General features: G+C 46.5%; 1 protein-coding gene across 2 annotated transcripts; it reads right to left on the reverse strand.

Moving 5' to 3' along the window:
- il1rap (interleukin 1 receptor accessory protein) lies at positions 1 to 26021 on the reverse strand. Of its 2 annotated transcripts, none has more exons than XM_087851289.1 (12): positions 25578 to 26021; positions 20621 to 20706; positions 16488 to 16683; positions 16050 to 16133; positions 12504 to 12714; positions 10223 to 10391; positions 10068 to 10139; positions 8089 to 8218; positions 6427 to 6575; positions 5834 to 5977; positions 5016 to 5159; positions 1 to 836 (listed from the first exon to the last, which is right to left on the reverse strand). In XM_087851289.1, coding segments are annotated over exons 1-12 (2223 nt in total). In that variant the 5' UTR covers positions 25580 to 26021. The 2 variants fall into 2 exon arrangements, with proteins under 2 accessions (XP_087707415.1, XP_006801287.2); XM_006801224.3 differs by lacking the exon at positions 1 to 836 and adding an exon at positions 1605 to 4897.

Genomic DNA, 26021 nt, shown 5'->3' on the forward strand with positions numbered 1-26021 from the left:
CTACGATGGCAGAACTTCCTCAGACATCCTCGGGCTGCTCACCGCCTGCTGCTGGTTGTGTTTCCCCATTTTGTTCTCCGGACTGATAGTGAGGGCGGAGTCAGAATCTAGGTGGTGTATGGGGGTGGAGTTAGGAGAGCAGTGAGCATCATGGGCGGAGTTAGGAACTGGGTTGGGGTGTGTTTCTGGGACCGGGTCTGAACGAACCTCTGTCCTGTCGCATGGCTCCGGCTGTGTTTGCGTCTCTACTGTAAGCTCCACCCCTGCCCCCTCTACATTACCCATAAACCCAGCGCACCCTGAGCAGCTCCTGCTGTGCTGTGGCCCCTCCTCCATATTTACGACCCCTCTCTTGAGGTACCCTCTGGGCCGCGTCCGCCTGTCTCTGCGGCTAACATTGGTACGCCCGTTTCGGCGGCCCTGATTGGTTCTGTCGCTCTGGCTCTGGATCCGTTGAGCCCTCTGCAGGGCCATGGCAGCCAGGTCTGAGTGCGATGACGTGCTGTCGATCAACCTCCTGCCCAGAGCGAGTGGGCGGACGGGCAGTGCCAGCCTCAGCCTGAGCCAGAAGCGAGAGCGCCGCGGTTCAGATCGGGTTCCTCGCCACGTGACGGTGGTGATGGTGGCCTGACGGAGCTGAGGGACCTCCACACAGGCCAGTTTGCTGACTGAGCGGTAAACCACAGCGATAATAGAGGCTCGGAGACTGTTCTCGAGGTACAGGCCGAGACGACACTCCAGGAGACCGAAGCTCTTTTCTGCCAGGAAGTTTGGGCTGAGAACGAAGAGGAGGCGGCGGCTCCGCTGCATTGACTGCAGGATGGCCTCTGATAGGTCTGACAGGGGACAGACAAAAAGACTCAAGGACTGCAGCTCAAGGTTCAGCTTACATCCACAGGTACACGGGTAGTTTTAGCTCTGCCACGAAGGAGACGTGGCAACTTTAGTTTGTCTGTCTGTGAAGGTTCTCAGTCATCCAGGTCATCGTAGTCAAAGGAGCTTGCAAAGAAAAGTGTCTGGACTTCTTTAAGTTGCTTGAAGACGTTTCACCTCTCATCCGAGAAGCTTCTTCAGTGCTAAGGTCAAATGGTGGAGAGTCCCAGATATAAACCTAGTGGGAGTTTCCCCCCACAGAGGGACAAAAGGACCCCCTGATGATCCTCTAATCGCCTGAGCCAAGGTGTGAAACTGGGTGTGGGTCCCAATCAGCCAGAGTTTCGGGTGAGCTCATTGTGAAACCTGGCCCCACCTCATCATGTGAATTCCTGAGGTCAGATGTCCCAGGATGTGAGTGGGCGTTAAGGCGTCTGGGAAGGGAACTCAAAACTGGATTATAGATGGCAGACAGTTGGTGTCGTTGGTGACCTTGGCTTAGGCGATTAGAGGATCATCAGGGGGTCCTTTTGTCCCTCTGTGGGGGGAAACTCCCACTAGGTTTAAATCTGGGACTCCCCACCATTTGACCTTAGAACTGAAGAAGAAGTCCAGACGCTTTTCTTTGCAAGCTCCTTTGACTTTAGTTTGTCTGATTGTTCCAGATTTACCGTAAATGCTACGGATAGATCTGCATAAACATTTCACCATAACATTAAAGGGATTCAGTTTTAGAGTAGACCTGGACCTGGACTGATTCTTCACCTGAGATATGTCAATGTTGGACATTTAGTTGCAAAACACATCAAACTGGGAGACATTGTCTTTATGTTCTCCACAAAATATCAGATATCATTCATTCATTCATGGTGTGGAGGGAAGCTACGACCGAGGCATAGTTTTATTTTTATGTGTGTAATTCTGAAAATGGAAGACATCAAATAAAAAACACTGACATGAATGATGGTGAAAGGAAAATACTTTTATACCAAAAAACAGAAATAAAATAACCAGTTCACAGCGTGACAAAGTGCAGGATGCTTTCTCTCATTACAACACTGATGGTTTAGGTTAGAGATAAATAGCGTAGCATATTTTAGTAAGAGAAATATACAATCAGAGCTGATTTTTTTGTTGAAATATCAAATATAAAGTGGAAAATAAAGAAAGTGCACAGTAATTAACAAACAAATAACAGGTTACTCAATGCTGATGTCTAAAACCTGCAGTGCATGAATCCATACTTGGTTTTTCTTTGTAATGTGTTGTTTAGGAGGTCACGATACGATAACTCTATGCAGATGATACCCAGCTTTACCTCTCTGCTGGGGTCTGTGCAAAAACTATCCAAGCGATGTCACATGTGTGCAAGCACAAATCACACAGGTAACCGTACCCACCAGTCTTTAAGAAAATGTGGGTGTTCCCTGACTGGTTCCTGGAGGTTGCTGTTACTGGGTGAAACTGGTTGTACCAAAGACCTTGGATGCTAACAGATTGCTGTAGCTGCACCTACGTTGAATGAAAGCGTCCGATTTGTCTGAAAACACCGTCAACTACTGAGCGGTAACGAAATCACTTGTTGCCATGTTTGCCTTCAAAGTAAAAGTTGTACTTTTACTTTGAAGGCAAACTTTATTCATTTCCAGTTTGTGTCGCACTTTAAGTTTTACGACTGCCTGGTGGTTATTTAGTGTGTATTTTCAGATAAGTCAGTATCTTTCATACACACTACAGGTGATTGTGTAGTGACCTGCTCATTAGGCAGGTGTTGTGCTCTTTTGTAACTTTGTAACCAATTAAAATGACGACTACATTCAGCTACAGAGGACATACACGTATATAAATGGAAATGCTGCCCGTCTGTGGCACATGTGATGTGTTAGCATCCATTGTGTGGATTTGAATAAATTTTGTATAGATGGTCATCGCCCCCCGAGGATGACTCTTACCAACTTTGTTATCCTGACCTCTCCACGAGTCCCACCAACAGGTGACTGTGTTCTGATATTGGTTTTTAAAAGATATGTAGAAAAAACGATAAACCCATATCAACCTAACACTGAATGCTAACATGATGCAGGACTTGATTTTAATCCACCTCTATAGTCTATTAGTGTGTTAACTGTGTGTTACGATTTGATTAACATGTGTTTAAGCCGATTTTGTGCATGTTTGCACAAAACACTGTTAAAGTAAAACCAAACCTCTTTTATAAAGCACCAGTTTAGAAAACACAAACGTTTTTAACTCTGGACAAACAAACAAAATGAAATACACAAACGTGATAATGACACGTGTGACAATGACACGTGTGATAATGAGTGGATACTGTAGATGATGAAATGGCAGCTAATATCAAAGTTACATGAAAATGAGTGAAATTGAAAACCTGTAAAACGAACACTTCTATCGAAGCATCTGCATCGTCCTCCTCCCGCTCTCGAGGGCGACCAGCTTTAACGGCACCGTGACGTCAGCTCCAGGACTGACAACACAGACTTCCTGTTGTTGTAATGAACACTGCAGCCTCTAGGGGCGCTTTCAGCATTTTAACTGACGAACTAACCCTTTAAAAATGTCTGGAGCTCGTTTTAGCCATGCTAGCAGCTTTGCAGTAAGGACGGTAACATCCACGCTTGAACGTCGATGTTTAATGAACTCCTTTCCCCAAAGCACCATCGGGAGATTTACATTTTCCTTTTTAAATATCTGCACAGCTGTTAGATGATTAGTGTGAAACATGACTCACACATACATGGACGTCTATCCTCTGAGCTGCACGTGCTGGGCTCGACCTCCACCGATGGTGTCGAGCAGCCAATCCTCTGTTCTCAGCTAGATGTACGAATTTATTCCGTTTTTTCTACCTTACGTTTTTGTAAAAAACGGTTATTTTTTTTAACCGTTTTTAAATTACTTGAACTATTTTGTTCCATTTGGGAGGTTTTGGTTATTGTGCAGCCTGTTGGTCAATGATTATATAGTTCATATAAATAAACTACTGTGCTCACATGGTCTTTGTCAACCACAGAACCACAGTCAAGAGTAAACTGTTATATTTAAGCACCAAGAACTACGCAGCTACATTTAGGCATAAAGAACTTGGTCGGCTTCAGCAAATATTGTGGTTTTGGGTTAAAAATGTGACTGCCACGTTTAAAACTGCAACTCTGTCCAAAACAAGTCACACGATGACATCGCGTGTCGTTGCAGAGGCCAAAGGAAACCTTGCGGGTATCTGTAAGTGGTTTTGGCCAAACATCACCTGCAGAGGAAACGAGGTGGAGCACAGTCTCATTAACCCAGGACGCTGAAACGTGCCGTTTGTTCATAATGCGACACTGGTCAAAACATTAGCTTGTTTTCTGATGTAAATACTGACAGCTGCTAGCATGGCTGCGGACTGTTTCATATCTTTAAAGGGAAAATGAAACTTTGTTTCATAAAATGAATAAATCTGAGTCGGTCCTGGTCACAAACATGACTATAATAACTCTCATTCAGAGAAACCACGAGCCTTCTCCAGCTGAGCTCCATCAGCTGTAACTGTTCTCAGAGAGCCGCTGCTACGCTGCAGAATTCAGGACTTTCTGCGGGTCTTTGACGGTGTTGCTGATCAGCCCCGTTTGGGAGTTTGTACTGTTCTGACTGTGAAGCCTCATCAGCGCCACCTCCTTACTGCTCTCTTCTTCGTCCTCCCCTCGGCTGCTAACCCTCCTCACGGGCAACTCCACCCTCAGCCTCTTCCAGAAGCGTGACGACAGCTCTCTGGACTTGTCCCCCTGCCATCGGACCAGCGCCAGAGCCACCCGGGCCCGCCTCAGCTCCCTGACCCAGCCCTTCCTCCGGACCGGCTTGTACTGGACCAGGATCACCCGCAGGTGCCCAGCTAGCGCCATGGTGTCAATGCCGGCCTTAAGCTCCAGCAGAGCCTGGGAGCCCTGCGAGGCGTAGCCAGGACTGACGACCACCAGGAGGCGCCTGCTGCGAGCCACGAAACTCAGAGTCTCATCTGTGATGGCTGCAGGGAGACAGGGATAATGAAGGATGGACGGATGAAAGGATGGATGGATGACGTGTGTTTTGGTTCACCTGTTCAGTGTGTGTGTGTGTGTGTGACAGCACACGTGAGTACTCACTCCCGCCGGGCAGGCTGTCTCGGTCGAAGATGCACACCGAGTACCCGAGCTCGTTCTCCAGGACTCTGCGCAGCGTCAACAGAACAAACTGCTCCTCCTCACTGTTCCTCGCATACGAAATGTACACGTCGAACTCCTTATCATCTGAACACACACACACACACACACACACACACACACACACACCATTACAGAGGGAAACTTCTGAGCTTCAGTCGGAAGTCAGGAAGTCACCCACACATGTCGAGTCAACGAGATAAAAGTGAGTGGAAACTGATCTGATAAAGCACCACCTCCTCCTCCTTCTTCTTCATGACATGCAAACGTCCCTGCACACACTGCTCAGACGTCCTGTGTGACATTTCTGGTAAGTACAAGTTTAATTTGCAGATGTAAGATATAATCTTTTTCTACCACGACATGTGAAAAATGTCAAATTTTGCCTCCGATCGAGGTAAAGCGAGAGGATGTTTCTGTGAGAAGCTGACCGAGTGTCCTCGAACGCAAACATGCAGCTCTGGAGTGATTTTAGGGTCACAAACGTTCTCCTTTAATAAACTAAATGCTGCAGCCAGGCAGCGCGACTCGTAACCAGAAGAAATTTAGTGTCGGGGCATAAAAAGTGACACTGCAGATATTTCAGTTACCTGGCAAAAAACAAGGCTGAAGCTTTATTACCTCGTGTTTTACACCCCGAATATGCAGAATCACAATCGCACAAAAAGGTGATAAAAACGGTGCATCTGAGGGTTTATCTGACTGCAGGTCATAAAGGGAACGGGCTGAGCAGGTGCAGGGAGCTGGGGGCGGGGTCTCACCTGTGTGGCGCTCGTCTGTGCCGAACCAGGAGCGATAGAGCAGCAGCAGCTCCAGCCAGAAGACGTGATAAACCACGAAGAGGATCAGCATGAGGAGCAGAGTGACGCCGAGGCCGCAGCCCAGCTCCACGGTGGGCAGCGACACTGCAACACAAACACACCTGAGGCTTCAGTGACGGCTAAGCCACGCCCCCACGGACAGAAAACAGCACTTCATCACAGGTCAGGGGGTCAGCCGCTGCCACGCCTTCATCGTTTCATTGTAACAAAACTGTAACAACTTTTGTTACAATTTTTCTATTTGTTACAACTGTAACAAATAGAAAAAAAAGCACATCTGTGCTTTTGATCCTTTCTCAAGAGCGCCCCCTGTGGGAGTCCACAGTGGGAGTACTACATTACGCTGGACATTATCTGTGGTTTTGTCACAGGTGTTGGGTGAGGATCACCCAGGACCATAATTCCCAAATCGAACTTCCTGTTTGTTCACTGAGACCTGAAGCTCATCTGCAAAGTGTTTACTGAGCTTGAGTTTCAGATGCATGACGAGCCTTTAATGTGAAACATCCACACGGCGTGAGCAGCTTCCTCACCTTCCTCCTCCAGCTGAGCTCTGCGGGTATCGAAGCCTCGCTCGTTCTTCACGGAGCAGTAAAACTCTCGCTTCAGGTCTTTGGACTGGAAGTCCTGGATCACGAGGATGTTCTCGATAGTCAGGTCCCTGAAGTGGTCTCTCACCACCCTCAAAGCACAAGAAGAAGTGACATTTCAAAATAAAAGCACGCTTTCTGCAGTTCGAGTTGTTTTAAATATGCTGTGCTGCCGATGGTCTCGCAGCCTGGTATATATATCAATAAAATAGTATTTCAACTTTGTTACATTTAAACACCTTAAGAAAAACAGCTCCTTTCACATTATAAGCACTGAGGCTACAGATGCACTTCACACATTTTATCTTGTTTTTGTAAAACACTCTTTGAGTTGAACTTTAATTCACTATTTTGAGCTTTTTATGAAAGGTTTGGAGTTAATTCCAACGGTGCAATTTGTTCACGAAAGATAGGAGACACTGATGAAAGTGAAGGAGGCGTCATTTAAAATGAAAAACCCAAATAAAAGCAAAAACCTTAGCTAAGGATGGGTACCGGTATCCGGTGCCATGATGGCACCGGTTCTGACATAAACTGTAGTAACCAGACCGAAAAGCAGCGCACATTTCGGTGCTTTATTTTGGTGAGCTGTGATACACTTTAGATTCTAGCCAATCATTTTACGTTTCCGAGGATAGTAGGCGGGTCCAGGTACGTACGTTCTTTTAGAGCAGAGCTACAGATTAAAAATGCCCAAGGTGAAGCGGTCAAAAGTCTGGCTGTACTTCACAGCAAAAGATGCAAACTCAGCAGCTGCAACAAGTGCTTTAAGCTGATACTGTGATGCTGTCAAAGGAGGTAACACCTCAAATCTGATGAAACACCTGGCGACGCATAGCGTTTTTTTAAAAGCCGAGAAATGCGCCGTATTTGATAGCTTGCTGCGAGACCTCACACTGAGCACATCTACTGCGGGTGTGGTGCCTGTTATCGGACCCGGAGTTAGCAACATCCCCCAAAAACCCGAAGAGGAGAGTCCTGGCCCCTAGCCCTGCCAGTGTAGCAGAAATGATGAGGATGATGATGCAGCAGCAGCCGTTCTTCTCTGCGTGAGTAGCTTAATGTTGTTCGTGTGTAATTTACGTTGAGTAGGCTAACCACGTTATTACATTAATGCATGTAAGGTGAACTAGCAAACACCATCATAGCTACATGCGGCTGTCTTCTTGTTTGATGGCAGATACTCCCTTCACCCTGGACAAAAAGGCTAAAATGACCAAAGAAAAAGTGGAAAACAGTTAAACATGAGAGGTTTTTGGACAAAGTTTGTGTTTTTTCCATTGTTTAAGCTGCTTCCAGCCAAGAGTGATACCATATATGCCCCATAGCTGCAGAAAAGGCTAACATTGTTATCTTTTTACAAAAAAACAGCTGAACATGAGAGGTTTTTGGACAAGTTTGTGTTCTCCATTCTTTAAGCACCGTTTAAGCACCGGCACCGTTTCAAAAGTACCAGTTTGGCACCGGTATCGGATAAAACCTAAACGATACCCATCCCTAACCTTAGCAGTGGTCAGCGCTCTTATCATCAAGTTTATTTGGAGTTGTGACTTTATAACGAGCGCCCGTGCAGAGCGGCTGCTGGTGCACGCGCTCTGTTCGCACCTGCTAATTTGTGTGAATCGATCAGGAAGTTTGTCCAGCGTCTTCCCATCAACTGTCCACCAGATCTCCCGCCACGGTTTGTGCAGGACGAACGGAAGCTGACCTCTGCACACCAGACGCACCTCGGTGCCTGAAGAGACAGAAGGATATTACTTTCAGTCCAGGATGAAGGTAAAGTGTTTCCTGCTGCAGGCGTGGATGTTCACGCTAAACAGTTCACTCCACTCGTGCATGATGTCATAGAGAGGGAATATCCTAATATGGTCGTTTTGAACTGCGACTCACGCAAAGCTGCACGTGGAGCTGGAAATGAGCGGCACACGTCCACTTCAAGTTCACTTTGTAGCTTTTTTTGGTGACTCAAAGTGATGTTAGTGAATTCTCTGGATTCATTTCTGTTGAATATTTGCGGTTTATTAAGCGACTCGTGCAGAACACGTGTTCCCGAGCGTGTTTTTATATCTCGATGTTTCTTTGCTGCACAGGTTAATAAATTCAGTCTAATTAACGACCCGTTCAAACTTTTTGGAGTCGCGGTGTTTGCAGCTTTGGCAAATGCAGCTGCTGTTTCATGACTTTATTTTCCTTTCACAGACAATGACGCTGACATCGAAGTCTTAAACTGCTGCTGATGACGGCGCTGCGGCAGTCGTTTCCTTCAGACATTTATCAGCCTGCTGGCCGCAGTCCTGCTCGCCTCCATCGGCACCGACTCACACTGTGTGTACATGTCGTGTGCGTTGATGGAGTGCGTGTCCGTGCACGCCGTTAGCAGCTCGTTCTGTTTTATGACACGTTCTCCCGCAGCTTCCACTAATTCTGAGCGGACGATTAACTTTGTGAATGTCAAGTCTCAGGGAGCCCGTTTGAAAGAAGCTGCTGGCGGACGAAGTGCCGGCTGTCCGTCTCCGTCACGTCCTCAGAGTCCAGCTGCAGGTGGAAGAACTTCCTCCGCAGAGCCACACGACTCTTCCATCAACATCAATGCTGTCCATGCACATGCAAATCAGCCTGGTTAGATTCACCCCCGTCCTCTGTGTTAATGAGAGACGTGGCGTCTGTGCAGACCTTTGTGTTCATCAGTGTGAGCAGGACTGAAGGCTGCTGTAGATCAACCTCATTACACTCTAAATGTCCTTAATGGGCTCAAATATATCCGTGCAGCTCGTTTTATTCAAGCAGGATTTATGTTCCTGCTGTGAAGAAGTCACAGGACAACCAATCAGAAACAAATCAATGAAAGGAAGTTATTTACTTCTGTGTATTTAACATGTGAGCTCTGTTTGTTTTGGTTTTTCTGTTCTTTCAGTTTGTTATTCGTCTGCACGTTTTCCATTTTGAGCAATCGTTTCTGATCAATAACAAATTAACACTATCGCTCCGTCAACAGCGACCTCCGGCTGTCATCTGCACCGATCAATGCATCTGCTGCCTCGCATACAAACAGGGTCCCCACAATGCACGACTGCAGCAGCTCCGGGTGAACGACGACACAAAGAAAACCCTTAAAAACGAGATTTTTCCTTCCGGTCCTCATCACGACACATTCCAGCCAACAGACATTTTCTCTCGTCCAGGGTCTGCCCCGGGGTCTCCTCCAAACTGTTCCCGAAGGAACGGGCACTCCAGCCTGTTCCTGATGGGAACCTGGTCCCAGACTGAGAGGTGCTGAAGCTGGAGGTCATCGCTCCGCAGAGCCAGAAAGACCATGAGGCCACTGAACCCACAGCCCACCAGGACTCTGACTTAGTGCCAGCAATATGAACCAAACAATGGGCCCTAAGGTAAAGCCCAAGGCACGTTTGACCGCCATCTCCAAGTCACGGCAGGGACGGTCAAATGTTCATCTTTAAATCTACACATAGGAGCGTTTAGCACGTCCTCGAGACCTCTGAGCTAAAGCTGAATGCTGCAGTACAAACAGGAAAAACGTGCAAAGACAAAGACGACTGAACAGCTCGGGCGGTTTGTTCACGTACCTGTTTTGACTGTGAAAATCTGGTCATGTGTGGGGTTCATGATGCTGGGCTCTTTGGGCAGCGAGAGGGGCACTGAGAGGAAATGAGAGCATCGGTTAGCTGCACAGTTACCGCCTGTAATCTCTGCATGCGAGTTAGCAGAAACGGTGTCTCACAGATGGCCGTGACGTTGATGCTCCTGGTGAAGTTGAGTGTTTGGTTCCTCCTCTGGTACTGGACTCTGCAGTAATATAAACCCTGATACTGTTCCATCATGAGGTGAACCTGCAGACTGTTTCCTTTCTGCTCCCTGTCGCTGTCCCAGAACGGATACCAGTCGCACACCTGAGAACGGCGAGATTCACACACTTTAGTTTCATCCAGACCCGAGCTGCAGCTCCGCTCGGCTTTACAGCGTGTTTCAGTGTTCAGCTGTTTGCTTTACTGACTCGTTGACAGGATTAATGAACAGAGCTGCAGAGAGGAAAAGCACGAATACACACTGAACATATTCTGTTCATTGAAAGAAGAAGTAAAACTGTTATTGCAGAAACACAGGCGTCCCAGCATACGAGGAAGAGAAAATAAAACATTTGTGAGAGAAAAAAGATTAATCAGCGATAACGGTGCTGATACGTCTGGTTTACTCAATCATCAGTATCACAAGGTGTATAACGAAACCAGTGAGACTTCTTTACAAAACACATTCATTTCTAGTTAAACATAAAGTACTTCATTGAAGAGCATTTTGGTAGCCCCACTGAGACCCCCAATGTGTATGTAGATTCCCTGGCACAGTATGTTAAGCCAACTGCCACAAACCTGGGGGTCAAAGTGGACTGTGATCTGAAGTTTGATAATCAGATTAAGGCAGTGGTAAAATCTTGCTTCTTTCACCTCAGGCAGCTGCAAAAATAAAGCCAATTCTTTCACGGCAGCACTTTGAGACAGTGATCCACGCCTTTGTTAGCACTCGGCTGGATTACTGTAATGCACTTTATATTGGGGTCAGAACATCATATATTAGTCGTCTACAGAGGGTGCAAAGTGCCGCAGCTCGTCTTTTAACTGGCACTCGAAAGTTTGAGCACATTTCCCTGTTTTAGCTTCACTTCACTGGCTGCCCGTTTCTTTTAGGATTCATTTTAAAATTCTTTTATTTACTTTTAAAGCTCTCCATGGCCTAGCCCCATCTTATCTCTCTGAGCTGCTACAGCCTCATACACCCACCCGCTCTCTCAGGTCAGCTGATCAGCTGCTCCTGAAGATACCCAGGACTGGGCGTAAACTTAGAGGAGATCGTGCTTTTGCTGTAGCAGCTCCAAAACTGTGGAACGAGCTTCCTTTAGAGATCAGACAGGCCACTTCTTTACCTGTTTTTAAGTCACTCTTGAAAACCCACCTTTTTACCCTGACCTTTGACACCACGTGAGATGTTGGTTTTTTATTCTTTATTTTAGTTGTTTTTAGGTGATTCGATGCCGTTTTATCTTGTTTTTGTTTTAATATAGGGCTGTTTTCATTTTATGTTTTATGTGTTTTATTTATTTATTTTGCTGTTTTCTGTTATTCTATTGTTTTAACTTATTTTCTGTACAGCACTTTGTTCCTGTGCTGGGTATTTTAAAGTGCTTTATAAATAAAATTGGATTGGGAAATAAAAATTGGATTCCATAAGGCTCAATATTGGGCCCACTGCTATTTTCAAAATATAGAAAATGACAAAGTTAGTTGAATTCTAATAAATATGTTTCTATATCATTAATATGTCATCATTTCACCTCTGCCCCTGAAACAGTGCCTTGATTTTCTTTAAAATAATATATAATAAGTGAAGAAATGTTGTATCGTAGAAAAACATCAACATCAGTCAAACTGAAGAAAGGTAAAGATTTCATGAACTGAGCCACATAATTTACAGCCATTAGAAAAGTTGCTGACTGGAAATAAAACAGAGCAGCTCAGTAACCGTGATCCAAGAGAGCGCCAACATGCAGCGACCAGAACAAACCAATAAATCTGTTATACTGAAGGCTGATTGGAGATGAACTCAAACGTCAGATTGTGTCAGAAGGTGGACGCCGTCTATCTGCGGAGACGAGTCGCTACTCGCAGAACAGACATCGATATGTTTGGTATTTGATTCAGTTTTGAGTTTGTGGCGTTCCACAAGGTTCAGTGTTGTGTTCAAAACAATGTTATTTGCAGACGATTTACATTTTCAAGATATACTCGATTACTTTTGATCTACTGACATTTAAGAAAATGTCAATTCAGGCTTTATAAAGAACCGAGTGTCTAAAAGGATTTTAATTTGGTGTCACACAGAGGAAGCACTCAGAGGCTTTATGTCAGAGACCAGCATGATTTTAATGTGATTCTGAGTATCTGAAGGCAACAGAATCAAAGACTGCAGATAAAACAGGACGGAGATTAACAGCAGTGCTAAAAACTTACCGGGTGCGCCACAAAGTACCATTGGACCTTTGGTGCGCTCTCTGACATCTTGGTGGCGTCCTGCAGGTCTGGACAGTCTAACGTCTTCCCCTCCTGTAAAGGGATCAAGTCCTCAATCGGTGCCACGGCAACCGGCAGCGCACACTTAACAACGTCGTCCGGCCGCAACACTTTGAGGCGGATGGCGATCTTACTGCAGGAGGACTTGTTCCTGCAAGTCAGAGACGGGAGACGTCAGCAAACAGGAGCATCTGCACATGTTTCTGCTCAGGTCAAACATTCAGATTTTTATTGGGGGAGATTATGTAGGGAAGTGAGGAGAGAGCGAAAGTGGATGACACACAGGAAACAGTCTGGGGTGGACTCTAACCCAGGCGCCAGCTCAGGAACGCGCACGATGCTCACGCCTTTCCCACGATGCTGCATCAGCTCTTCTAAACGTTTCGGGGAACTGACGGCGTTCAGAAGCAGCATTCAGCCGAAACATGACAAAGTGGAGCAAACCACAAACCCACAGGACGTGAACACAGGCTGTGATTTTGGGTCATCGCTGGTCTCGGCATCATCAGCACAACTGAAGCTGGTTGACTCTCTGCTTCTACTCTAAAACTATTGAGCCTCTTATGTTATCACAGGGTTGTGATTCAGTTCCCCGAAACATCACCAACAAACTGATTATTATCTTATCACATGAACAGTCGTGCACACGCTTGCCCAGCTGTGCTGTTTTACTCTCAAAACCAAACGTCAGGAACTTATACGTGAACTCAGAGGCTCGTGAGAACTTTGACCTCTGAAGCATGTGGATGCTATTCCTGCATCTGTGTCTGCACGGCTTTGTGCATGTGCCAAATAATTCTCTGAAGCCGGTAAGACAGAGGAAACAGGAAGTGACCTGACCACACAGGAACGCAGAACTAGATCACCTTGTTCTTTGAGGTCTGCAGCGGTACTGAAAGCAGCTCTGGCAGCACTCGTAGCACAGACGGCAGCAGCCTCATGATGGACGGACCGGCAGTGAAGTAAACGACGACATCAGAAGAAAAACGTTTGTGTTTGTAGCAAATATGAAAATTTAAACACAGACGTCAGTTTTTTGTCTTCATTAGTCACAAAATAACTGATGTGAGCTTAACTGGTTGTGGCTCAGACAACTTACAGGCGGAGCTGTAACGCACTCTGGCAGGGCCATGTTTGCTGTGTATGTGTGTGTATTCATATCTTTGTTGGGGACCAACGTTTGAAGACATGTCTGAGACTCAAAATGTGGTTTTAGTGTCAGGGTTACAGTTGGGTTATGTCAATTAAAAGTCCCACAAGATATGAATCATGTGTGTGTGTGAGTTTTATTCACGTGCTGAGATAATCTGCCCAGTTCAGTTTTATTACGGCCGACTCCTCCAAGTCCCCAAAAACGTTCAGATGGAGCTGAAGGAAACCCCGCCCGTCCTCAGTGACTCGTTGCTCGCTGTGTTAGCTTCTAAACATCAATTATTTGATGTTTAGAAGTATTTAGAATTATTTGGCACATGCACAAAGCCGTGCAGACACAGATGCAGGAATAGCGTCCACATGCTTCAGAGGTCACAGTTCTCACGAGCCTCTGAGTTCACGTATTTGTAGCCTGTAAGTTCCTGACGTTTGGTTTTGAGAGTAAAACAGCACAGCTGGGCTAGCGTGTGCACGACTGTTCATGTGATAAGATAATAATCAGTTTGTTGGTGATGTTTCGGGGAACTGAATCACAACCCTGTGATAACATAAGAGGCTCAATAGTTTTAGAGTAGATGAAGCAGAAAGTCATCTAACACAGCGAGCCGTTTGCTCGCTGTGTTAGCGGGCGAGTGTACGCCGTGTGCAGAGTGCAGCGGGTTCGAGCCCGGCCCTTCTCTCTCTCCTGTCTGTCTAATAAAAATTCCACGAACAATCATCTTTAAAAACAAAGCGTGACTTTTGTGCACGTTGTGTAAGTTTTGTGTTTTTTTCAGTATCATTAGAAATGAATGAATCTTGTTTTGGACGCGCTCATTGGCTTATTGTGTTTTTATTTTATTTTGTTTGTGTTTTCTAATAAATACAAAACACAACAGCGACGCAGAGACAGAAACATTATTATTGAAATAAAAAAAGGAAAAGCTTTATATAAAAATTCAGATTTTAAAATCTATTCTGTTCGATCTACGAACACAATGCTGATGTCATTATCGGGGATTTCTAAAAAGCCGGCTGACGTCGGCGTGTTTTAGTATCGGCCTTCCCTTCGGGGGGCTGAGCGGGTTAAATATCAAACACAGAACTAGTCAAAGCGTCCTCTGAGCTCGATGAGCTCACCATCAGCCTGCTGCTGTTACTCCATCTGATTAACGTGTGATCTCCACACCGTCAACATGCTTCACGCTTAAAAGTCTAACTCCTATAACTAGTTCACATTCTCATTCTTCTGGATTTCAGAATAAAAGACTTATTTATAAATATGTTCCCGTGCGTTGCATGGTCAGGTGACTCGTGAGGTCGAGTAACGCTGATCTGCTTCCTGTTCCCATCACTCGAAATGAATACGAGGCAAATTCAAACGTGAACACTTTTAGTAAAACGGGGCAGGTGACACTTTACTACATCACGCGATCATCAGTTTGGCACAGATTGACCCTCGTAGACCGATCTCGCTCCATCGTCCCGAGGCTCGCCGGACCCTCCTCATCCCCTCTGATCCCGTTTGCTGACTGTTACTTGGAGGTTTGGAGCGAGTCCAGCTGACAGGACTTATCCGTCGAGCTGAGCGGCACATCTTTAAGATGCTCTCACAGCCACTTTGGAAGATTAAGTGTGGAGCGGCCAAGACGGAGGATCGAAGCTGAGAGACCAGCTTGTTGTATCCGACTGATCTACAGGCTGGACCGGCCGTGTTGGACCATCGAGGCCTATCCAAGAGACGAGTCTGAAGACTCTCTGTCAGAATTGATATTAATCTGAGAACAGAGAGGCCAGCTGCCGCTCAGAGCTGTGGCTGCAGTGAAATTACATATAATGTGGTCACTGAATGCTGTTGGAGATGGAGTCCCTCTGTCACCCCTCACCTTACAGCGGCAGTGGAAGTGGGTGTGGCCAAGGCTGAATTGCTAATCATTTACACCTGAGGATAAAGGTGCGCCGGAGGCCGGCTTGGGGAAGCTGCTTTTAAAGCAGTTTGAAATAAAAACAACATTTCTGGTCATAACAGAAGGATTACAAACTGGTCGCAGTGTGGCTGGTATTGAACTCAGAGGGGGAAGGACCAGTATAAAACCAGTATTTGTAATAAAACCTCGAGGTTCTGACGCTCTGGGCCGTTGACAGGTGAAAACATTAGACTAACAATAAGGAGGTCGTGTTTAAAGAGGCTCAGTGTGAGGAACCAGGAATCCTCTGATGAACAGAATCAACTTTATTGGATTTACTTACCTGGATGACTGAGCGTGCATAAAGACAAATGTTTGATATATTTGCAACATGCGCTTCGGTTCAGACAAAGGCTTAAAAACGTTCCCAGCAGCCCCGGCGTCTTACCGCAGCATGCAGATGTACTGGCCGGTGTCGGCGGCGGCGGCCGGCTGCAGAAACAGTCTCTCTCTGTCTTTGCTGAGCCGCGAGCTGCAGAGCGGGATGACATCACGAATGAGTGAACGTAAATCAGACGCGACTCAATTAGAACAACATTAGAACAAAGTCGGCGAGGCGGATCGAGCCGCCTCCCAAACACCATACGTCCTCTCTGGAAGGGAAATCGTTACAGCCCACTTCATCATTCAGCTCCTCTCAAAGTGTCTCAATTAGACACAACCCCCCCCCTCCCTCCTTCTGCTTTAAACTCAACTAGGCTCATCTGTAATCGATCACATCGGCTGTTTATTCTCCAGAAAACATAAAGTTTATATAGAAATAAACCTAAAACCTTGAACTGGAGCAGTGGAAACCTGCGGGGACGCAAACACGTCTGGGGGTTACCTGTACGTGATTGGCTGCTCCAGGTCGTGGCCCTCGGGGAGGCGGTACCAGAAGAGGTTGTGCCCGGCGCTCTGGGTGGAGGTGTAGTTGTAGACGGAGGGATGAGAGAAAAGAGGACAGGAGAGCCAACCGACCTCGCCCTCCACGACAGAGACCGCCCCCTCGCTGGACTCGCCCCAGTCGTAGCACATGGGCTCTGAGAGGAACATTAAAGGAACAGTTCAAACAAAGCATCGGCGTGCAGATCACACCAAACATTCAACTGATGAACTGATGAGTGAACAGGAAGAGGAGTTTGTGGGGGCTCTTCCTCTCTGGATCAGGATGCTGCTCTGATTCTTCTGCGCGAATTAAACAGAGCTTAGTGGATGTCATCGTTAACTGGCCTTGTTAAAGGACGCGTCCGCCTCATTAAAGGATTAAAGCACAGAGGGCAGCTGCTGCACTGCTGAAATTAAACTGCTTGCAGCGGTTATTAAATTTGGTGCAGAAAGCTGCACAGAGCGAAGGACAAAGAGCCGAGCGTGTAAACAGATGGCTGATATGATGGAGGCACGGATTCAGAGATTTCTGACCCCGACCTCCAGGCTCCGAATATCCCAGCGTCCAGCTGGGAAACACAGACATCAGCATCTGGCACACAGACAGACACAGATTATCATGACTGCTGCCTCACATGTCCACAGCCCACTGAGACCTTTTTTACTTCTTTAAAGTTAGTGTGGGAACCAGATTATGTAACGCAGAAAACATTTGTTGTGGCTTTTAAGCCTCTCGTATGCTTGGAAAGCTGAGGAGAGAGAACAGGGCCAGCAGCCTCTGCATCAGCCCCGAACGGAGCTGTGCAACAGTCACGCCTCGTTTCTTTATGTTGGGCAGGAAAATTGGAAATAGGTGCAGCGATTTATTGAAACTTGGAGAAACATACACAGAAATACGGCAAAAATATGTGACTGCCTTTATTTTTCTGCTTGACCTCTGAGCAGCTCTGTACGATGGAAACATGCAACCTGCAATGTATGCAATAAAAACAGGATTTATTCATTTCCTTACAAAAATAGAGTTCTGACTGTGCCTGGATGGTGTGTGTGTGTGTGTGTGTGTGTGTGTGTGTGTGTGTGTGTGTGTGTGTGTCCTGTGAGTGTGTGAGGCGACATTTGTTGTGATTTGGCGCTATATAAATAAAATTGAATTGAATTGAATTGATGAAATTTTTCCTGCTGCAGAAAGCAGATGTTGTGATGATGCAGATGTTGTGATGATGCAGATGTTGTGATGATGCAGATGTTGTGATGATGCAGATGTTGTGATGATGCAGATGTTAATAACAGATATTAATAATATGAATAAAGCCAAACGGGCCTCACTCAATGTTTATTTTTATATTTTGTAAATATGAAAACAACTTCATTAATATTTTATTTATATATTATTCTAGTAATCTGGAAGCCTTTGACTGAATGTGCACACCCCACGCCCCCTTTAGACTCAGCCCTGCCTGCTGCAGGTATGACGGCGGTGGGTGAAGAAGCTGAAGGTGATGAAAGTCTCGGGTTAAGTGAAACATCAAAATCATCTCTTTCTCTTAACCTGAGCTCAACGACTCGGTAACAGCTCCGCCTCTTTGCTCTCTGCCGAGTGTGTGTAGACCAATGGGTGCAGCGTGTTTAACTATGACATCATCATCTTAGTCACAGGCACGCTCTTTGATACGTTTCTACTGCGGGCGAAACGCTCACTGACATGTCTTTTATATTGTCTTCCTTCTCTCACCCCAACCAATCACAGCAGATGGCCCCTCCCCTCCCTGAGCCTGGTTCTGTTGGAGGTTTCTTCCTGTTAAAAGGGAGTTTTTCCTTCCCACTGTCGCCAAAGTGCTGCTCATAGGGGGTCATATGATTGTTGGGTTTTTCTCTGTATCTATGAAGCGCCTTGAGGCGACTTTTGTTGTGATTTGGCGCTATATAAATAAAATTGAATTGAATTGAATTGAATCACGAGCTTTTTATTACATGAAGCTCAAAGCAAAAAATGAGCATCGGGGATTTTCTGTGATACTCTGTGAACTGCACTCTTACAGAAACAGACAATAAAATATCATCAGCATAGAAATGACACGAACATCTGCTTAAGCTCCAGATTGCCGTCACTGTCTCTGCTTATGAAAATCATATAAAGGTGGAACAGGAAAAACACTGCAGGGTGAATTTTACCAAAGCTGAATGAGATGTCATTAAGCCATCAGTGCTGTAGCGTTTATAGCTGATGTAATTCTCCTGCAGTGACGATGAAACAGCTCTAACTGATGGCTGTAACTAAAAAGAGAAAGTGCAAACCCTCATCCAGGATTTTTATCGTAAGCAGGACTTAAATTACCGATTGATCATCAAAATTAGCGCAGACCAATTTTCCCTCAATTGATTTAATCGAGCAGCGGTCTCAGCACTGACCCGAGGCCAATCAGTCAGTCGGATTACACTCAGCTTGCTCTTCAAGCACCTCATCTATAATGACCGAATGACTTAAATGGAGGATAAAGATGATTGCTGTTCAGCACAGCATGGGATAATAATGAGGATGACTCTCATCCACCACGAGGAGCAGACGCTTTGTAGAAGTGTGCGACCCCTAAACCCACCTAAGCACAGGAAATACCCTTAAAATCGCATTTAAGACCCCGCCTCACAGTTTAAACTGAAACTGAAGGTGCAAAACATTATCAGGGATCAGTGGGACCTCTGTAACCATAGAAACCAGGTAATTCATGCATTACAATCCCGCTAATGAGACGAATCCAACAACAGAAACTGTTTCGATTTTGTGGCTCGTCCAGCGGCTCGTCTGGGGTCCCGAGCCTCAGTTTGAGAAACTGAAGTGCAGGTGGGTTTCGGGATGGTGAACACTGGATTAATGGAGGCTCGGTGCCCCGCCTGTACGGAGCTGGATCGAGTGTGCGTGTTGGTAATTGACCTGTCAGGTTTTCCCGGCCGGCGTATTCGTCTTTCTATTAAAACCTTCTCCAGCATCCGTCCACCTCTTCCCGTCCTCCTCCCTCGATATCCATCCATCCATCTACTCTAATGCCTCCAGTCTGATCCTACCTCTCCACCTCCCGACACACACACCACCCATCCGCCCGTAACAAGCTGCAGCGTTTAGCTTCAGTCCCAGCGATCTGTATGAGGATAATAGGACTACAGTGATGGCGTCGCTGTGTTTGTGATGCTTCTGCAGATGGGATCAATAATCTGGTTGAAACAGTTTAACATTGATCTGCAACTCGTCAGAAAGATCTGCAGACGTCAAAAATAGCTTTTATTAATTAACCAATCAGGGATGTTACACATCAGGTGACATCTACATACATCAGCATCGTCCAGATGACGTTTATTTCTTGGTTTTAGTTATTCTGCAGGTCTTTAAACGACTATTACACCCAAACATCTGAGCTTTTAATCATCGTTATCAGGCCCTGTTTAGTCTCTATAAACAGATCTGCTGTGTGGATGTGCGGGTCACCCTCCGTCGTGTGTGTCTGCAGTGTGAGCGTGGAGGGAAACTCGCGACCTTCAGGGTGAAATTTAAAATCACATGTTGTTGTTTTTGAAACGGTTGATTTATGGCACGTTTGAAGAGAGCAGCTTTTCCGCTTGCAGCGTCCCCTCCCCTCCTCCTCACTTTACCTCCTCTACACTGACCTCCCACTGCCCACCCCCGCCTCCCCTCCACCCTCCGACAGCGTTACAAATGAGGCTCCTCGCTCAGGAACCATCCATTCGCCGTCCCACGGGGCGAGAGCTCCGGCTTTTAATTAACCTCACTTCTGCAGAGTTGCAGCACAGAAACAAGAAAGATTTTCAGTTAAGCAGACCCGAGAGACTCGTAGAGGAAAACACGGCACTCGTTTGTGTCCCTCTCAGTTCCCTTCAGCGTAGAAAGAATCCAAATCCACACTTCATCCTCACTCCTGTGCCTCTACATGAGAATTACCTGAAGCTTTTAAAACGAATGTGCATCCAGATTTTTATCTTTTCTGCTTCGCTGCTGCCGAAAGACAAAAAATGCATTTGAGTCACTGACTCGACCCCCCGAGGAGCTCCGATCTCATCCCGCCTGTCACAGCTGTCACCTACCTGTCGGAGCGCCGGACTGACTGGCAGCAGGGGAAGTCCCGCCCATCACGGCGAGGAGGAAGACGAGGGCGGAGATGAAAGTTGCCCTGCAAAGACAAAGACTGTTAATGTTTGTTTTTCAACAACCTTCAAAACAAACACAAACAACATGAAACTGCGTCAAACTTGACAAAGAAAATTTGTTTCGAGTCATTTTTTCCACAACTCCATCCATGACCTCAACTTTAAGTGAGTGAGAAAAAGAAAAGTTCACGTATGTGCGGTCTGAATATGTCTGAATATCTTTATGAAATGATTTATTCCACAAAGACTCTTTTGTTACGTTGGGTTTGTAGCATCAGGGTTTAGACTTACAGTCCTCCGCACATTCAAGGTCTTACCTTAATGACCTTGTAGTACCATATCACCCTATCAGAGCACTTCGCTCTCGCTCTGCAGGTGTGTGGGCCAAACTAAAGCTGTTTATGAGCTTTAGAGTTGGTTATTTTTCCCTTTAGGATGTCAGGACACAGATTTGGCCCATAGCGTAGTCTGACCCCAACATCAGCTGACATTAGCTCAGTCGCCACAAAAGCTCATTTCCTTGCAGGTGTTTGGTTCCAAACCAAAGATGTTAAAAAACACGTTAGAGGTTCAAATCTCAGAGATTATCTGTCCAAATTCACTGAGACACTCCACAAGCTGTTTTCACCCAGACAACCACAGAGAGACGCCTGCCTTTCAATTCAATTCAGTTTTATTTATACGCCAACTCACAACAACAGTCACCTCAAGGCGTTTTATACTATAACCCTACAATAATACACAGAGAAAAAAACAACAATCATGTGAGCAACTATGACGCTGTGACGCTGAAAAACTAGTTCATGCATTTATTACTTCCAGGCTGGACGACTGTAATTCATTATTATCAGGAAGTCCAAAAAACTCCCTGAAAAGCCTTCAGCTAATCCAAAATGCTGCAGCAAGAGTCCTGACAGGGACTAGAAAGAGAGCAGATTTCACCTGTTTTGGCTTCCTGTTAAATCCAGAATTCAAAATCCTGCTCCTCACATACAAGGTCTTAAATAATCAGGCCCCATCTTATCTTAATGACCTTGTAGTACCATATCACCCTATCAGAGCACTTCGCTCTCGCTCTGCAGGCCTACTTGTTGTTCCTAGAGTATTTAAAAGTAGAATGGGAGGGAGAGCCTTCAGTTTTCAGGCCCCTCTTCTGTGGAACCAGCTTCCAGTTTGGATTCGGGAGACAGACACTATCTCTACTTTTAAGATTAGGCTTCAAACTTTCCTTTTTGCTAAAGCATATAGTTAGGGCTGGACCAGGTGACCCTGAATCCTCCCTTAGTTATGCTGCAATAGACGTACTGTTTCTTCTTCACTCACTATGTGTTAACAGACCTCTCTGCATTGAATCATACTATTAATCTCTGTCTCTCTAACTGCTGAAAAGGTCGCTGCAGCTGACCTCCCACAGTCTACACACCTGTCTGCTGATTAACTTGCATACATGTGTAACTGACAACTGTATCTGCTCACCTGACCAGCATCCAGAGGTGTGCAGACTGTGGAGGGATATCTGAATGATTCGAGAATGAGTTTGTTTTTTAATTCGCATCCGTTGCCGGGGAAACCTCCAACACGTCGGCTGTTTTACTGGACTACAGCGCGTCCAGGCCGACCTACCTCACCTCTGTCTGTGTACGTCCATCTCCATAAATCTGCAGCAGAGTGAGCTGATTAATCCAGTCGTTATCTGAGATGAGGTGGAAGATGACCTCCACGTCTTAGGAACTGACTTTAAATAAAAACCAACTGGCCGGCAGCGAGAAACGAGAAATTGTTTCTATTTTCATTTCATTTTATTGGTTTATTGTGGGAGAGTGTGTTTGCTCTGCAGCAGCGAGTCATGATTAATTTTTATGGATCAATATGTGCCACCTCCTCCTCCTCCTGCGTGCAGCACGCTTCAGGACAGGAAAGGGGGTTAAAGGTCACATGCCGCCTTACATAGATGATCACAGCTAAATAAAAGCTAAAGATGAAAGATTTGAAAAACCTCAAAATGAACAGAAATCAAATAAAACTAGACTTCTGCCAAACAACAGAATCTGACTGAGTCAAACTCTAAACACAGGAAATGTCTTTAGCTTCAGTTGTTAATCTGCTTAAATCTGCAGCCTCAGCGAGCCGCTGCTATCAGACAGTACTACATATATTCCTACTTTAACTATCCAGCTGACAAAGCCATGCTTTATCCTAATAATCTATAAAAGCAGAGTAAAGATTACTCGGTTACTAACAGATAAAATAAAAAAGGAGGCACGGCTCGCAGTAAAACTTGCAGCGCCTGAGATTTCCCTCTTAAAGGAAGTCACGGTCCCCTGCCCGCGCACCTCCACAGCGAGGCTGATGAATGTCTCTGAAAAACGACCGAGCTGCAGGCAGGTAACTGCTCATGTCACGCTGTCTGCATAACAGACCATCTTCATGGTCGCTTAGTAATCCAAACCCGTCGCACTGACAGGAAGAAGCTTCGCAGCTCGTTTGTTTTTCCTTCGTCCACCTGGAACAATTGGAGGAGACTCAGTCAGCTGATCGCAGGTGAGACGTTAATGCGCTTAAATCTGGAAATCTGAAAAGTCACATGATCAACACGAGACGCTGATCACTGAAAACGGTTTTGGGCTGAAATACAGTTGTTGGTGCTGAGCTTTCTCAGTTGCCATGGTAATGCATCGTCTCTGAGGAGGATGGGCAGCGTACATTTATCCTGCAGCTGCAATCCACTTTGCAACCCACCTCCACCCGAGCTCCTCCCTGTTATGGCATTCCCAACTACGTGAGGTAAGCTGCTCTCCGAGGAGGTCGTGTGGGACCTGCTGTGGTGTGCATCCCCCTCCACCAAACTTGACACTTGGCACAGTGCAGTCAGACAGGTACTGTTGTCCTGGCAACTGCCAAACCCAGACTCGCCCATCGGATTGGCAGACGGAGAAGCGTGATTGGTCACTCCAGAGAACACGTCTCCACTGCTCTAGAGTCCAATGGTGACGTGCTTTACATCACTGCATCCGACGCTTTGCATTGAGCTTGATGATACAGCCGGTCGCCATGGAAACCTGTCCCACAAAACTCTCCACGCTCTGTTCTTGAGCTAATCTGAAGGTCACGTGAAGTCTGGAGAAGTTTGCAGACAGTGGGTGACCTCTGTGCACGGCGCACCTCAGTATCCGCTGACCGCGCTCTGATTTTACGTGATCTACCGCTTCATAGTTGTGTTGCTGTCCTTCGCCATCGATTCCACTTCGCTATAATCCCACTAACAGCTGACTAATATTTAGTGGCGAGGAAATTTCACGGCTGGACTTGTTGGAACACCTGAATTCAGTGAGTTGGTTGGTGAGTGAATACTTTTGGGGATGTAGTGCATCATTCAGGAGACGACTGCAGCGCGTTGGGCGTGAGTAAAATAAATAAAGGGTTGTGTTGACCAGCACATCGGCGATAACCGCCGCCGTAGGCCTCAGACTGAGCCTGTCGAAGGTTGTGACGCAAACAGAATCGTGACTCACGTCTTTATCTGCTTCATGCCTCTCATGAACAGAAACCAGCCTCCCAGTATGGAAGCCATCACTTTCCCTTCAGTTCCCATTAGTCTCATCAGTCATGTCGTCTGGGAAAACATCCCAAAACTTCCAGTAAGACTTTGTTCTGTTCGACCAACACCTGAAAACCCACAAACGTTCATTCACCTGAGACGTGTGAGACCACAGATCTCAGCTGTTCCTGTTTGAGTTTCTAACATTTCAATAACAAACTAACAGCCGAGCGACGGGAAAATGCACCGCCGCAGAAAACGAGTAAGAAGGTGAAGGAAGATGGAGAGACAGACGGAGGGACATAAAGAGTCACGCTGGACGATCAGGCAGAACTAGTGGATCCCAGGAGGGACATACAGACCCAGAGCTGCTCACCAACGCCATCCATCACTCACACACACACACCTCCTGTGTGTGTTTGCACGAGCGAGCGATACGCTTCATCACAGGTACAGAGATAAAACCCCCTCGAGCTTCGCCCCAGAGGATTCTGGGTACTAGATTGCCCATTTTTAGAGTCTGTGTGATTTACACAAACACTCAGCAGCTTCCTCTGAGGAAATCTTCATCACTCCATCTGCACACTTCATTTACAGTTTACTCATCTGCTCACTTTTGTTTCTTTGTTGTTTTTCCTCATTTCGGTGGTGGTGGTGGTGGTGGGGGGGGGGGGGGGGGTTACTGCACTGCCTCATCAGTTCAGTGCTTAGATCTGATGATGATGATGATGAAGAGGCATGTGGGCTGCAGTTATGTTTCTGCTGATCACTGCAGACTCTGACCTGATTGACTATAATCGGATTATCGGGACCAGATCGATGGAGACTGTCCTCCAAACGTCAGACTCACGTTTTAAAAGTGTCCACTTCCAGCTGCCTCCACATCCGGACAGCTGTGGAACAAACTTCATTATTTTAAGAAGCTCTCTGTCCTTCACGGTCGCTCATAACATATCAGAATTTGAACTTCCACTCACAGCAGCAGGACAGAGGGTGAATGATTTACTGGAGTTGTTCATGTTTTTGAGTGCGGGCAGGTCGGGGCAGGGCACGCACGCCGAACCGAAGAACACATAAACATGATATCAGCTGACGCGCGTTTTCTGATAAAGAAAATCGATCCACGCAGGAAATGTGAGATTTTGAGAATGAAACTCGGCATGCAGGCGCACGGACACCAGCAGAGAGGCTCTGCGTCCAGACAGCCCGCTGCGGATCACCGGTGTGCGCGGTGATGCTCTCACTGACGGCGGCTCTCCGTCAGTGAGCCCGCAGAACCAACCCGAGCCTAGAAAAGCACAGCGACAGGGTCCGTAGAGGAAACAGTACATTTAAAACCAGCAGGCGGTCACTTACATTGGCAGCAGGTCCTCCGGGGTGAGAGGTGTGAGTCCGGTCGGGGCTGTCCAGCTGGATGTGCCGGTGGGCGGACCCAGAGCCAGGAGTGTCCGGGTCTAGTGTGAGGCGCCAGAGTCCTGCGGCTCACTCACTCCCTCACCCTCTGGGAGCAGCGGGGCTCTGGTGATTAACGGCCGCGTGTCAGGGCTCGATCTCGGCTGTAAATCTCCCCCGGAGGCCCCGGTGCTCCGGGAACTCCTCCAAAGTGACGCTCGGAGCTGCTCCGGGTAATTAAGCAGCCGCGGTTAACATCACGTGCCGACTAATTAAAGCCGCGGGAGGGTAGAGCGAGCCTTCGAACAGCTGTGGACAGATGCTGACAGATGTTAACAGCTGGACTCGGTCCGCACAAACTTTAAAGAGTCTTAAAAGCGCGTGAAAGGCGCAGCGAGCGGCGCAGTG

This window comes from Neolamprologus brichardi, chromosome 14 (genome assembly GCF_056152115.1).
Source record: "Neolamprologus brichardi isolate AB-2024 chromosome 14, ASM5615211v1, whole genome shotgun sequence".
Taxonomy (NCBI): domain Eukaryota; kingdom Metazoa; phylum Chordata; class Actinopteri; order Cichliformes; family Cichlidae; genus Neolamprologus; species Neolamprologus brichardi.